We start from the raw sequence: 15620 nt of genomic DNA on the forward strand, positions 1-15620 counted from the left end.
GATTGTGTTTGATATTACATTAGTTTTTATGATTGTAATTTTAAAAAAATTATTTTATAAAATATTTTTAATTGATGATGGTTTGATATTTATATATATTTGTTTAAAACTATAACTGAATTTAAGGTTGAATAAAAAGTAGTTAAATATATTTAGTTAAATAATTACTTTTCAAATTGAGGTTATAAAATAATTAAAAAATATATTTATTAATATTGATGGTTTGGAATTTAAATATTGTAGATTTAACTATTGCTATTATATCATGAAATAAATAATACATTATATAAAATATTTTTTATTGTTCAATTAAACTATCTACAATTCTATCACGTATGAAATACATCCGACAAGGACTATAATTTTCTTGGTTTTTTAAGTGCGCAACAACATCAAGGAAAATATAATCAGGAATAAAATCAAGATTGCAATCAAATTCTACAAATACTTCACATCAATAAAACATAATTAAAAATAAAAAATAATAGAGTTGGTTTGCGGTAATATTTCAGTGTTAAACACTAGCTAAATTTTGCAAAGCAGAGGTTGTTTTAGCTAGTGTTTAACATCAGGCAATTTGTGTTTACAACGAGAAATATTTTGATGGTCAAACCATCTGGACTTGAAAATAAAAACAAGAAGAGCATATGAACATTTGTAGGAGAAACAATTCTTCACCAGTTTACAAGGTCTTTGGAATTGCTTCTTAACAAACTGCAGTGCACAAAACAAACAAACAAAAAACAACAAAGAGTTGCGTCCATACCTTCGACCAGCTAATATCTTGGTTATATTTTCTTTGTTGTTGGTGGAAAAAACATCACTTCAGTCACGAACAATGGAGAAAATGGCGTCAACTCTCCCTTGATGGCCAATGCCTCTTTTGATTAAAAAATTGGAAAGAGGTTTTTGTTATTAGGAGTTTTTTTTTTTTGAAATATTATTTTTAATATCAATTCTAATGACCCTCTGATCAGTTTTTAGTAATTAAAATCCATTTAAAATTCAAATCAATACTTTTAAATCAATCGAGGATTCTAGAGAGCATGTTTCAGGCATCTAGGAATGATTCTTCTGAAATATCTTGTAAGGGAATTTTTTTACCGGATGCGTCACAGTCCAATCAGTAGGTAACAGGGATAGTTTATGTTGCAGGGGAACAGTGTAAATCATGTCATCGCAAAGACAATCAAAGGCATTGTAGAAGAGGGCTTCCCTAAAACTGACGTGGCACTCTCTTAAACTCGTGCAATATAAGGAGGAGGTCATCTTATAGAAGAAGCAAATCAAGCAACCATTGCATGTGAATGCCCAAAAAAATCATTGACTTTCATTAATATAAAATACAACAAAATTCATGTTTCTTATTTCCCTTCATCATCAAGTATATTTAACATGTTTTGTCTTCCCCGAGAAAGAATGAATCATTGTTAACAAAAACAAACAATCTAGTCATAAGTTATAGTGCCAGTTCGGTGCCCTCAGCAACCCTAGGCATATCATTTCCGAGGGGAATTTGTGTGCTCTATTTCATTTTGTGTTCCAACTCTATACATCTGTGATCTACCCTCTCTAAAGTTACAGGCAACCTCCACAAGCTTGAGCTAAACTCCTCAGGCCAGAAAATAGCCCCGCCCCGCCCCGCCCTCGCCCCTGCTTGTTGAAGGCAGCATAGATATTGCCATGGTTTTCTTACCATGCTGTCTATATAATTAATTTTCAATCACCTTGGCTACAAGGATGTCCGTGTCAGAAAATCATTGACAGCCAGATTAGCATCTCCATGGGCCACAGCATCTTCAGGTTCTGGCATGTATAGACTGGAGGATGAAGCCTGCACATCAAGAATCCAACATTTGGTCCTTATGAAACTAAAAAAATGTATAAACCAAGCACCCATAAGCTTCTATTGTGTTCGGTCCTTTTTGTACAAAGTGCAAACCAGAGAGTAAAAATTATAAAATGGACCAAAAAAACATGCCAAGGGAATGCCTTAGAAATTTAAGCTTTCTTTTTCACTGGGCAAGTGATGGGAAATAAAGAAGCATCCTTTCTCTGTGCCATGGCTGTAATTAGGCACCAAGCAAACGTTATTTGTTTTTGTGAAAATATTATGGTTCGATTGAGGATACCTTTGTATCAAGCTGAATCTCTCCACTGTTATCTGTGGTAAGGTAAGCACCATGTGTATTCATCCATTCCACACACTCCACTAATCCTGACCCATCCGAGTCCTTCTCATCATTTCCATCACTTGTTCTGGAGAAGCCCAAAACCTGTGCAATGTAAGAAATAGGTATTGTAGGGCGATATGACCGGGACATGCAACTCACAGCCTTGTAACGCATCTTTTCAACATAGAGATCTGTAAGAGGACAAAATTTCTTGTCAATAATGAATTGTCAATGTGAAATTTTGAAAATAGGAGAGTTACTAATGCCCACCCATAAGGCAGGTGTTCAAGTTAGGAGCCTCCTTGTAAAGTCTGAAAAACATAACATAGTTTCCCAAAGTGACAGCTGCACGAACAGCAAGAGCATGTTTAACAGCTTTATCCTTCTTCGCCCCCTCAGTTAATCTGAAAAATCAAAACAGTAGCATTTAAATTATAGAAAAATCATTTTGAGTCCATAATATATGAATCAAACTGATCTACATTGATTATCCTAGAGTCAGCAGGTGGAAATTAAACTTGGATGCAGTTACCAATAAAAAAGCTAAGTGTGCAATGAAAGGACAATTCAATACATAGAACATCAGTATAACCAAAATTCTCATTCAGCAAATGTCACCAACCTTGACATCGATGATACAAGATCTCTGTGGTTATTTGAGTGCAATATAACACATAGTAAGTTATAAGCTGCGAACTCCATATGACATCCTTCAATTCCTTCAGCATAGAGGGTTTTCAACTGCGATTGACACTGAAACAAAATAGAGAAAGTAAGCAAAAAATTATAAGCAGCTAAAACAATCACAATCATCATATGCAAAGAAAATTTAACATGGAATTGGAGAAACAACTGCTTCATTGTTTCTGATACCCCATTTACTTCAGACTCAAACTGCAACAAAGTACAAGCTTCTACACTATCAGAGACTTGACATGAACCAGAAAGAAAGAAACACTAATATAAGAACACCATGTCAGAGTAGAAGTTGCAAAGCAATACATGTAAATAAATTAAAGCAATGGGGTATGGATATGTCCACAATGAAAAGTTTCATTGATGACAGAACACACAACGAAAAGCAGCATGGTAGATAAAAGCTATAAAGCACCATTTCTTTTCAAATCGTTCAGCCACTATTAACGTAACAAAACATCATTTTTCTAACTAGACAAATTTTTATGGTCTTGCATGTAATGCTTAGGCATAACTATTAGCATGCAGACTCTTCTGCAAAGTGCACTATCCCAAAGGAAATTATTTGGCTGATTACTTGGAACAAAAAAAAATGTGCAAACAGAAAACCACTTCTAGTCTCAGGAAGGACATGGATGAATGAGTAACGCAGCATGTCCTCAACAGGGGTTTGACAAAAGTCCAGCCAACACAATGAACTAAAGAAAAACGAATTAAAAAAAGTGGTTTATCCGTTTATGGCCATGTTAATAGCCTCACCAACCTGATTATACTCAGGCAAGTCCCCTGCTTCCAGTGATAATCGAGCATGCGTTTCATACACCTGAATGTACAAAAACAAAACTAAATAAAGACTCAAAAAAAAAAACAGGAAAGTTTTCATGTTGCACGGCAACATAGGTATCATACATACCTTAACTGTTAGCTGATTCTGTATTCGTTGAACAGTTAGATCTTGACGAATAGACTTCAACTGATCGCATTTATACAGGTAGTTCTTCTGAGAATTCTGAACCATAAGCAGAGCTTTTTCTAGCACTTCTTCTGGTCTCACCTGTAAAGCAGTTTGGATTTAGACCAAACAAAACACATTGTGTGTGCATGTGCGCGCGCAACTCATCTTTCGCTTGAAATGTGAGAGGAAAATGAATGGAATGGAAAAGTATGAGAAATATTTTCTCCTTAACTTGCGCGCACGCGCGTGTTTGTGTGACTCATCTTTTGCTCGAGAGGAGAGAGGAAAATGAATGGAACAGAAAAATGTGAGGAAAGCCTTCTCCTTGGATCCAAAAAAGCCAACCAATCCAATTGGGAAAGAAAATGAGGAAGAGTTTGATTCAAAAAGATAGACTTCAAAGTTTAACTTGATTCTAAATTCAAAATAGCATCTCATGGGGAAAAAAAAGTTAACAGTAAAGTAAATCCTCCCACCCAGAAAACAAATTAAAAGGGAAAAAATCCTTCCCTTTCTTCTCTACAAACAAGGGAAAATAAATTTTGTCCTTCACTCCTCCCATTTCCCTCTCTTCCAAAAAAAAATAGGAAGATATGAATATTTTCCTCGTCTATTTTTCCCACCATTTTCCTTCCTCTCATCTTTCCTCTCTCCCAAAAAAGAGGCAACTTCTATTCATTTAAGGATGCAAAACAATGGAAACGACATAAAGATGTTAGATAATTACAGTGGAAGGATCAGGTGCAGAAGTTAGGCGCAAATAACGTTTCTCAATTTCCTGGCAGGTACCCTTGACAGTTAGTGCATCCCAATCAATGTCTTCAACGGCTTTGCTTCCACTGTCATCAAAACTTTTGTTAAGCATCAACGCACTAGCCCGCCTACCGTACAAGTTTCCAGCACCAGCTTTTTTTTGTTTGAGGTAATTAATTTCAGCTCGATGTCCTTGTCCTTTTTCAAATCGCTTAGTTCGACTTTCACGTCTCTTTTTTTCCTCTGGTGTATTTGCAATTGATATTGCACTAGAATAATAAGCAGTTAAACTTTGCTCCTTATCACTATCACTTGATGCGTCATCATTAGCAGCATTCAAACCATCAGCTAGATGCTGCCTCTTAGCTGGCCTCTGAGTATTTTTACTTGGAAATTTTTGCTCCGATAAAGAAAACTTCATATTATTCAAAGCATTCCACTTGCTCTCAGAATTCACACTTGGAGGCTGCATGTTTAAACAAGTTAATAAATTATTTAAACAAGATGCAGAGAACACTTCCACGCTGAAAATACAGAAGCCAACAATGACTCCAAAAAACTAATGAGTGATGAGAAGGGAGAAAAGATGAGAGAAACAAGATGTACCTTTCTTTCCCAACCATCATATTTTACAATATCATTACTGATGGAAACAGGCTTATCAACCGATTTCTCTTCTGGTAAAGGCTCCCATCTACTTTTAGATCGTCTACCTGGACTCCTTTTATACCTTGGTAATGAAGAAACAGGAGTGGGACATTGTGAACTGCAACCATAAAAGTTCAGCAAATATCTATTGGTGGATTCAAAGAAATTGCATATCAACCTATAATTGCTAAAAGGTCAGATATGAGATAGATCACAAGAATTATTTCAGCCGTAGTATTAAGAGGAGAGAGCAACTAAAATGGTCATACTCCATATTGACAGCCTCAGCATTTGGTATTGCAAAAAGAGGCTCTGCATCCCAGTCTCGAGTGTTAAGTGTACCATCAGCAGTTGCCTTCGTAATGATCTGAAAAAAAGAAAAAAATGATATACTTGCTATCAAAAATCAGAAAGAAGTAGCAAACTAGAAACCGTGGCAATTTAAAAATCTAGAGGAAAACCAAGTTACTGAAGCTCAATAAGACAGAAGACCGGACAGAATATGATGCAACAGAGAAGTTTCAGCAGATATAACCTCAAAAAGTTTAGAGATCAAATCCACAAATAGCTTTTAGAATACGGCACCTTCTGGATTTCGATGATTCAAAACTAAAATGAACAGACAGTTGATAAAGATGCAAGGCAGTTAGCAGAAATATGGCATTAAAGACTTGTGGAGTTAGTCGTGGACACTCCCAAAATAGTGTATCAGACTTCATACCAGAGTTTCAGATGGATGAGGACAAGCATCTACCTATAGTCCACTATTCTGAAATCTTATGATTTCTTTATATTTAATCAATTTCAGTGATTTATTTGAATCTCTAGCCACTATCTCACTTATCATAAGTCATAACACATATTGGCCAAGACATGGGCAGATAGATCATAGGGGAACAGGCAGCCCAACAAAATTTGAAACTCTATCAAATTTCTTCCTTGCAACAAGATGACTTCTTTCAAAATGCAGCCTCTAGTTCCACTATAAGATTCTGCTTGTCTAAAGGAAGGTATTTTTTCATCTTAATATGTCAATTTTTAAATAAAGTTTTAGCATCAAGAAAGACTTCTTTCTCGCTGTCCACGTGCATTATATATATACACACACACACCATGTTAAACCGTATGTTGACAATCTATTCGTTCCAAGTCAGGATGAATGGATTCCTAGAGATTATATAAGTGCTGAAGTATCAATTTCAAACTTAAAAATCCTTCCGAAGGAGAAAACGAAGGTGAAAAAAGGAAAATGAGCATATGCTATTGCACACTTTAAAGGCAACAGTTGATGCCAGAATAGCTTATAGACAAATGCAGTTTACCTCCTTCATGATAGCCTGACAAGCTACCCTTTGAGTATCATCTTTACAGAGATTGAAAGCTCTTTCAACATAACGACGCAGTGAGTTAGGAAACATTCCAGGCTGCAAGAAACAAGAAAGTGATTGATGCTGCATGAAATCAATATTCAGACAATAGTTTTTACAGAACAATGAATGATAAAAGACCATTTGTGAAAAAAGAAAGCTGCTTGGAAAAATTCCTCTTTTTCCTTCTTTTGAGGAAAAAAAAAGGTGTTTTTTTGTCACTGCCTATGGACAAAAACATGAATCCTTGTACATCTTCAAAGCATCATGCTTTATACCAAAAGCATAGAGGTTTAGTCTAAGTATGGAATGTGAACAGAGAAAGGAAACTTCTCTCCATAAAAATTGGTTAAGAGGGATTAAGTCGGGAATTGTTCTGATATGCGTATAGAGAGACATATAGCCATACACCAGCCCAACCACACAACCTCCTCTTCAATCAACCCTACTCGGCTACTACTCCAGGTCAAAAACCACCCACAGCTTCTTTCTCATCAATACTGCTTGCATAGATATTAAAGGATTTTTTTTTAACCATCACATCTACAAATACACACCTACCTTTTCAGCATAACCTAAGTCTTTAGCTAAGAAACAACAAAATAATTGGTAACACCCCTACATTAAACCACATGCTATGAAAACAAAGCAGATCTGGACCCTTCTAAAATCTTCTAACATCTAGAATACCAGGATCATAATCTGAAACTGTTCTAGCAAAATGCACTACAGAGACATTACTAGTAAATTACAATTTTTTTAGACTTTTTTGTGGGCATCTCAACAACAAATTATAAATATGTGTGGAAACATTAAATTTAGAAGGAAAAGTTGATAAGAAACCAATATCACCTTAAGAATGGAATTAGTCGCATCATTAGACAACACTTTGTCATTTGGCTTTGGCATCGACACACTGATATAAGCAGGTTTTGCTGCTGCACTGTTCGTAGGGCCATCCTTATCGGTTTTTGATAAACCCAAAGCCAAATTTGAAGCAATTCTAGGATTTGTTGGAATCTGCATTCTGCTTACCCTTCGAGTATCTAAAGATGGAGCATTTTGCAGAGTTGATTGATAACTCTGGGTCACCTGATGAGCTGCAGGAAATTGTGAATTAGGAGCTTGTGGAGCAGTCTGTTGTTGTTCCTGAATATTATCATATGAAGCCTTTGACTCATGAGAAATTTGAAAGTGTGGTTGCGTAGGACTAGCATGGTGATTTTGAAAACTTGGAGTCCCTTGTTTCCAGCCATCATGAGTGCTACTGATAGTTGCGCCGGTCTGACAATAAAACCAGAAAAGACAACATTAATTAGAGTAACCAAACTTTTGTTGTGAAATAATTGACTGATCCAACACAATGATACAGTATAATATGCTGCAAACCACAATAAAGTCAAATGAGGATTTCATGTATATATTGCAACAACAACTGCATGTCTGAACAATTAATTGAGGATTGAACTACAAAACATTCTCAAGAGATGTGAAGGAACCCATATGAAGAAACAAGCCACATAGAAACAAGAGCTGTGTAACGTGTCTGAACAAGTCATCTCTAGTAGAGGGCATCATAAAGACAGATTAAAAGCATTTGAAAGCTGTCATTGATATGAAATAATATCAGAATCAATTAGGCATATGACAATAATCTAGAGACCAGATATGAATCTATATCACAATCACAGTATCATGTTGTGACAGCAAACCTGAAAGAATCTATATCACAAAAAGGTTATCCTCTAATACCCATGCCTTCTGAATCAACACCAAATTAAGACATAATTTTAGAATACATATTTTAAATTAATAAAGAAAAACACCATGGAGTAACAAAACTCCACAAATCTCTAAAAGTTAAGCATCCCTTAAAAGCCTCACAATTTCTCAAGAACTGCAAATTTCACTAACATAAAACTTCCTCGCTCTCTTTCACCTGGTTCTTTAAAACCCACAAAGATAGCATGCTGCAATTATTTGGGAGAGGAAAAAAACAGACAATGTCCAGAACATTTCCACCAGTCTAGCCACATCATAAAATATATGCATCTTATTAAAACATGAGAAAGTGCATTGTACTTGTGTCATTTTACATTACAAGGGAAGCAATAGTCATGTTTGAATAGAGCACTTCAAAACTCTTTTCCCAACCCACTCTGTAATTTCAGAAACTACAACGCGCATTTTTTTAAAGTCTAGTGGAAAAATCATTCATGTTGGTTAGTAACAAATTTGTTAAATGTGACCCACACGCAAGGAAACAATTCTCATGCAACAACAGCATCCTAAATGCTCAAATACCAGATTCCAATCAAACCGAACCCGGGAAGTTATATACTAACCCTCCCTGATATCCTTCAGTCTAGTCCATGGTCATTGATCTCAAGGCCCCCCCACCCACCCACTGGACAGGACCTCAGATTGCAATTCAATAATAGAAAACTAATCAGGCAAAGAAAAAGGTCAAAATGCAAAGCTAATCATGCATTAATGATGGAAGTATGGGGAAAATAAGAACAGGAACAAGCATGGATATCTTCATGGTAGCAATTTGCTCTTACTAGCTCCAACATACTATACCTGCAAAGATGGCAATTCAGATGACGCAGATTCAGGCCTCCAAGATGCCGGGGTGAAAGATGTGGGAGGTTGGGTGTTGGAAGTAGGATACACACCAGACACTGCACTTCCCAGGTTAGATGTGCTAGCAGCAGACAAGTGTTCTGTCCCTGGAGCGCAACTAACTTCTGTTTGACTGTAATAATCAGCCCATTGCTTGTAATGCTGCTCGTAGTTCATTGACGTTGAGGCTGCAGTACCAGAACTATAAGCACTTGTTGAGTCTGGAGCATAGGTTGAATACTGCTGAGATGTATAATTTGCGTTATTGGGATCATTCCACAAGGAAGTCTGATTACTGTATCCACTACTTGGGTAACCTCCAGCTGTCTGATAATCACCAGGATTGTAGTAAGTGGTTGAATAACTTGTTGTCCCAGTATAAGACCCTGTATTCTGAAATGAGGAAAGAGGCTGATAAGGAGCACCTGTGTTTTGATATGCCCCTCCAGTTGAAGAGTACGAATGGCTAGGCTGCTGCTGGGAGTACGAGTGGCTGGGTTGCTGCTGAGAGTATGAGTGGCTGGGTTGCTGCTGAGAGTATGCCTGGTTTGGTTGCTGCTGAGAGTATGCCTGGTTTGGTTGCTGCTGATAACCATTATTATAGTAACTTGAATATCCACTGCTTCCATAACCATATGGATCTGTAGGATTGTATGCTGCATAACTACTGTGATCTTGGGTTACGCTCATTGTTCCTTGAGTCGATGAACTAGCAAGGGATGCAGTATTTAAACTATCTTGAGCACTTCTTGCAAGCTGCTGTGTTCGATGATCGTGGTGATAACTGGAATTTGAAAGAATTCCATTCTCTGTAGAGTGATTATCCACTCTATGCATGGTCCATGGTGCAGCTTCAGACTCATATGCCGTGGGATTATACGAAGATGTTTGCCCTTGGCTCACATCAACAACATATCGACCCTAAAACAGCAGCAAATAAAAATTATGCTTTAACAATGAGCTTCATAGATCAGTAAAATTTTACAAGAATTGACGAAACACACCAGTTTGGAACATCTAAACTAAACTAGCTACTGGCCCAAAAAATTACATTAATATCAGGATCTCAGATAACCTTTAGTTCGAATCCTTTACTAATCTTCGCCATGTTACTAAATAAAAAGATAAACAGAAAACTCTCAACTGCCACTAAAGTTCCTCTAAACAACATGATGACACTAGAGCCAATTCGTTAAAACAAATACAATTTACTTTTGTCCACCATTAGCAATCAATCATATCCAGTAAGTTCAACAATTAACTCAAAAAAAAAAAAACTCTCTTTGCCACCAACTTTCTTAATTTAATACCAAAAAAAATCGAATAAACCTCAGAAAGTACTTCATTTATCAGAAATTAAAGTTAATGTAAAAAAAAATCCACCTATGTGAAACTTACCTCAAGTGAATTAGGGTCAACTGAAGCTATGGTTTGCGTATTAACTCCTTGATTCATCATCAGCATCTACTCAGCATCCTGAATTCGACATATTAAGATCAAATTAAGCTTGAAATAGCATAATTAAGAAGGCCACGAAACCCTAATTTAGTTGCGATAAATTTAGAGAAAAATTCAACCCTCGATAAATTAACACGGAGAGAGCGACTGGAGAGATCGACGGAGCGAGAGGGAAGTAACAGAAAATGAATGGAGATCAACAAAATAAAAAATAGCAAAAAAACAAAGAGGAAGAAGAAATATTAATTTTGTACGTGTAAATAAACAAAATACTAAAAATAATAATAGGAAGGAAAAAAAACCGTTGAATGTGTTAGAGACAAGGAGAAGAGAAAAACTTAAAAAAGAAACAGAGGGACAGATTCAACATTCAAGTAAGGAGCAGTCAATGATAGGTCGTGTTTGGGTCCGTGCGTATGTCGTCGATGGCGGTGGAGGAAGATATGATATTGTGATTATTTTGGATTTAAGGGACGGAGTTAGGTTATTATAATTTATTTAGTACGTCAACTTATAAAAAATTGCAACTAGTCGTTCGTGTTTTTCAGTTTTTGCGTGGCATTTAGGACAAAGTTCATGTAGTTTCTGCTTTGTTGATTAAAAAGTTTCCTCTTTTTTTTTTCTTCTTTTCCTTTTTCTTTTTCTTTTTATAATAGACGTGCAGAATGGCTAGCAACAGTATGAAAATTCATTATACTGGCTTTGGTTTCCGATAATAAAATTCTCATTGATGGGATTTTTTGGGTGCCATCCCTCGCGCAAAAAATTAGATTCTTTCCTATAAAGAAAGATAATTAGATTCTTATGAACTATATTTTTTAAATAATGCAAACCATTATACAGATTTGGTAATAATATGTTAGATTGGATGTTTTTAAGGATGTTTTTCAGTTTACGCGTATTTCGATTAATCTTCTAGGATCCTTAAGTTAATAATCATGTGAATCTCCGGTGCTCCTGAGATTTATGACACTCGAATTGGTAATATTTAAAGAGTAAATTCAGAATTTAACCAGTTGAACTACATCCTTTAATAGAGGCGAAGACAGTTGCAAAGAAAATTTTTTTTCAACCCTTCTTTTAATAATATTTATATTTTAGCTTAAATAATAAAACAACTAATATTTTAGGTTTTTTCATTTTATTTTCTAATTCCGCCTCTTTCCTTCAAGATTTGAATATGTAAATTTTGGGCACCGGACATATGGATTGTGGACCTCCAATATATTAATATATTATGAGAAAATTAAAATTAGTATTTATTTTTGAGATTGTATTATGTCCCTCGTAAAATAATTTGATAGGATTCATTATAATTATAATATATCTATTTACAGACTCCGTTTTCATATGAGAGGTGGGAGTGATTTTTCCAACGCTGATTGCTCGATAATTGCTCAAACGCATTTTCCTTTTCAAGTATTCAGTCGAAGCGAGGAATTCAGTCTTCCATCCCCGAGTTTTCTTTTTGCTAAAAAAAAAATCAGCGATCTGCACAAGCAACGCATGCGGAGGTCAACACTCGATCGGCAAAGATTGACCAAACTCGACGTATATCCCAGCTTGCTTTAGGCCCAGACGAGGGGATGAGATGGTCCGTTTATAAATCCATGCGAGTCAAGGTACAATGGAATAGTTAAAAACATTTAAATTACTCTCCACATAGCATTATGCATTTTCTTGCGAATCAAGGTACAATGGAATAGTTAAAAACATTTAAATTTGATCATTAGACTTATTTTGCATAATTGAGCTTTTTTAACTTAAATTAATATCCAATCACATTTTTTTTTTACAAGAGATGATGAAATTAAAACAAATAGAATGAAAGTGAAAAACAAGAAGAGATAAGTGCCAATTTCGAATTTTATCCAAAATAATCAGTTTGTTCTCTCGTATCTAGTTGTCAAAAATTCAAACTTGGTACAAAACTTTATTTAATTTTTTATTTTTCAATTATTTTTTCACAAGAGAATAAAAACACTTGTTGTATTTCAATATAGAGATGGAAAGTTATTTTTTACAACTATTCCCGCCACCAAGATAGTTAAGATTGGTGTCAATGAGATTCATTCGATAAGAAAAGTCTTGTAGTGATTATTTTAAACTTTAATATTGCATAAAAAATTATATATAAATCAAGAATAAAAAAATTTATTCGTGTTGATTTTGTGATTTAGACCTTTTTTTTAGTTTACTGGGTTAATATGTTAGTTTGTTGATGTTTCAGGAGTGTTTGTATGATGTTTTTTAATTGAAAAATAGTTTTTTGATAAAAAATTCAGATGCTCGATTTCTCAACTACCATAGTGGTGATCAAGTTTTGAGTTTGTAAATGACATGACATTTGTCATAATGGATGATACGTTGTTCATCTTTTTTTCAAAATAATAAGCGTGGACAACGAGCTGTCCACCCCTTTAAATCATAAAAAAAATACAGGTCCAAACATGCGAACCCAGGCTTGAAGGCCCACATGTATGAGCTCTTGCTTTCATAAGCTCTAAGCCACGGGCTTGCGCTTTTAGGTTGCTTTTTGACCATTTTTATTTTGTTTTGTATATTTAGGTTAATTATAGATTCATGAAAAAAATATATTAAATCTGATTGAGTTCATGATACGAATCATAAGTTCGATCGGTTAGATAACAACATCTGGTATATTATTTTTTTTGTTAAATGTAATTTTTGTCCTAAAAAATTATTGAATTTGTTCACATGCATAACTTGCATTGCGATATTAGCTGGTTTACTAAAGTGCATGTGTTTTTTTAATGATTTTTTTTCCTATCAATTTTGTCATTTAATGTTGAGTTAGTTAGAGATTTAATTTTTTAGTTTTTTTTCCAAGATTATCCTTTCAAGTTTCTCATATCAACTTGAATAGATCCAATATATTTTTGTTTTAATATTGAATAAAAATATCGTTAAATATACAACTAATTTTAAATTCATGGTTAAGATCTATTTAATTTTCTAGAAGAAGTTAGTAATATTAACCTATATTTTTTTTTCCATCTAAGAAAAAAAATTTACTCCGACCGGGGCCAGGAGGCTAGTTAATACTGTTTTCTGACTTCTAATCAGCATAAATTGTATAAATCATGTTGCGACAGTTTCTGGATCAATGGACAAAAAAATGTTTAACAAAAACAAGAGCATTTGTGTTCCTTTCTCCAAAGAGAGATCATATTTTTAGAGATTCATGGTAATCCCACTAAAGTCACTTTTAGAATTACATTTCTTCAGCCATGATGGTCTTGTTATAAGGGCTGGGAACTTGGGATTTCGTACTTATAAATCCAAAGCCACAAATTAGTTAATATTTTTGCATCTGCAAAGTATTACAAGTTAATTGTTTGAATGACATGCTCCCAGCCTCCAACGACATTGTATTAATCCATGTGATTTAAACATTGAAGAGGGCCTGCGTGCGTGTGTGGAGGGCCACGATAGAAATATCACGAGACTTTTGTAATGTTATAAAAAACTTTGAAATTGATAGGAACTAGTAAAAGCCTTGGAATATTCTTTCAAGGGACTGTTGTGAATACATTACTAAAATTAAGGGACAGATAATTTTCTGAAAAATTGGGAAGAGCCCACTGCCCTACACATTTGGCTGACGCGCCGCCCCTGATAACAAATTTGCGATCGTTGTTTTTTCTCCTGTCCCTTTCCTTCATTTGGACGTGCTAGCATTGTTGCTCTTCGCGTGGGTCTTAATTTCCTGGCCTCGAGGTTAACAGCAAAATATCTCCCGAGACGTACGGCAATAAGCATGCATTGGTCTCACTTCTAGAAAAATATATTAAAAATGACGGGAGAGTTTTCAATTTTTCCTTCATTAAACTGGAAAGGCATCGACCTATATAGCATTGTTGTCTTGCCCGAAAACCGAATTGACTTGAAAACCATGAAACGTTTACCAGTAAAAAAACTGAAGATTCCTGTTATAACCCACTCCTAGCTAGTAGGCAGGCGACTTCATTCAACAACCAATCAGTTTATACGTGCGTCGAGGGTTCCAAAGAACGCGAAGACTTCATAAACCTTCAGCAAGTTCGAACGTGTACGTAAGTTAAGAAGTGTCCAAACCCACCCATAGAAATATAATTAGGCGAGGGGTTCTAGAGTCTGCCCTCCTGGATTCTAATATTGTAAAACACTGCAGTCTCCCTAGGAACCATGGAAAAGGGGGCATTTTAATGCAATCCTGGCCAAGGCAGCAATGGCTGACGCCTTGAAAGGAAACCGTCCAGTCAGTCATAAGAGGCTTGGACTTGGTGGCCCACATAATGCAAGACTACAGATGATACAGGGGAATATAACTACCGCTGTTTTCATGACTTCACCTCCCCTAGTCCCCCATGTTTTGAAACGTCCATCATCGGCATTGTTACTAGGAACTACCAGAGTCGGATCATCCAATCAAGCTTGAACACTCTTGTAAAAGCAGGGCCAATCATCTCGAACAAGTTTATACTCTACGCAGTAAAATTCAACTTCTATTGAGCAGGTAACAAACTTTTGCCAGCACAAAGTTAAGGCTGCAACTATGCAATTCTGGAATTCGGAGTCAATCTAAGCCGGCTATTCCTGCCTTCATGGCTCTTGCCAACATCACAGGCCCGCCCTCCACTCAGTCATATTGTCTTCTGACACCAGACAGATAACTACTAGGACTCTATTTCTGGTAGCTGAAAAAGAAACTCCCCACAAATCATTCCCGTCATTTTTCTCACCTCTTAGACTATTGAGATGGTCAAATTTTGAAAAGTCCAGTTTTCATTCCACATGCAACCCATAAGCTGAATTGTACTTGTCAACTATTGCCCAAAGTAAATGGCCAATGAATACCAAATCATTGTCCACAACATCCATGAACTATACACGTCTGAACTCTTCATTATGCTGCCCGACACTAGCTTCTTGGTGCAAAAA

The 15620-nt window shown here is 35.7% G+C and overlaps 1 protein-coding gene across 3 annotated transcripts; it reads right to left on the reverse strand.

The window, feature by feature from the left end:
* Positions 1-1308: 1308 nt before the first annotated feature.
* Positions 1309-11163, reverse strand: LOC133704633 (SAC3 family protein A-like). Of its 3 annotated transcripts, XM_062129521.1 has the most exons (14): positions 10796-11163; positions 10617-10694; positions 9177-10139; positions 7446-7877; positions 6549-6650; positions 5496-5593; positions 5185-5344; positions 4553-5044; positions 3784-3924; positions 3634-3693; positions 2797-2927; positions 2445-2578; positions 2133-2365; positions 1309-1834 (listed from the first exon to the last, which is right to left on the reverse strand). In XM_062129521.1, exons 2-14 carry the CDS (start codon positions 10680-10682, stop codon positions 1733-1735), a joined length of 3114 nt encoding a protein of 1037 aa, XP_061985505.1. In that variant the 5' UTR covers positions 10683-10694; positions 10796-11163; the 3' UTR covers positions 1309-1732. The 3 variants fall into 3 exon arrangements, with proteins under 3 accessions (XP_061985505.1, XP_061985504.1, XP_061985506.1); XM_062129520.1 differs by having other exon boundaries at positions 10617-11163; XM_062129522.1 differs by lacking the exons at positions 10617-10694; positions 10796-11163 and having other exon boundaries at positions 9177-9545; positions 9644-9848.
* Positions 11164-15620: the final 4457 nt, after the last annotated feature.

The sequence above is a fragment of the Populus nigra genome, chromosome 10 (assembly GCF_951802175.1).
Source record: "Populus nigra chromosome 10, ddPopNigr1.1, whole genome shotgun sequence".
Lineage (NCBI taxonomy): Eukaryota > Viridiplantae > Streptophyta > Magnoliopsida > Malpighiales > Salicaceae > Populus > Populus nigra.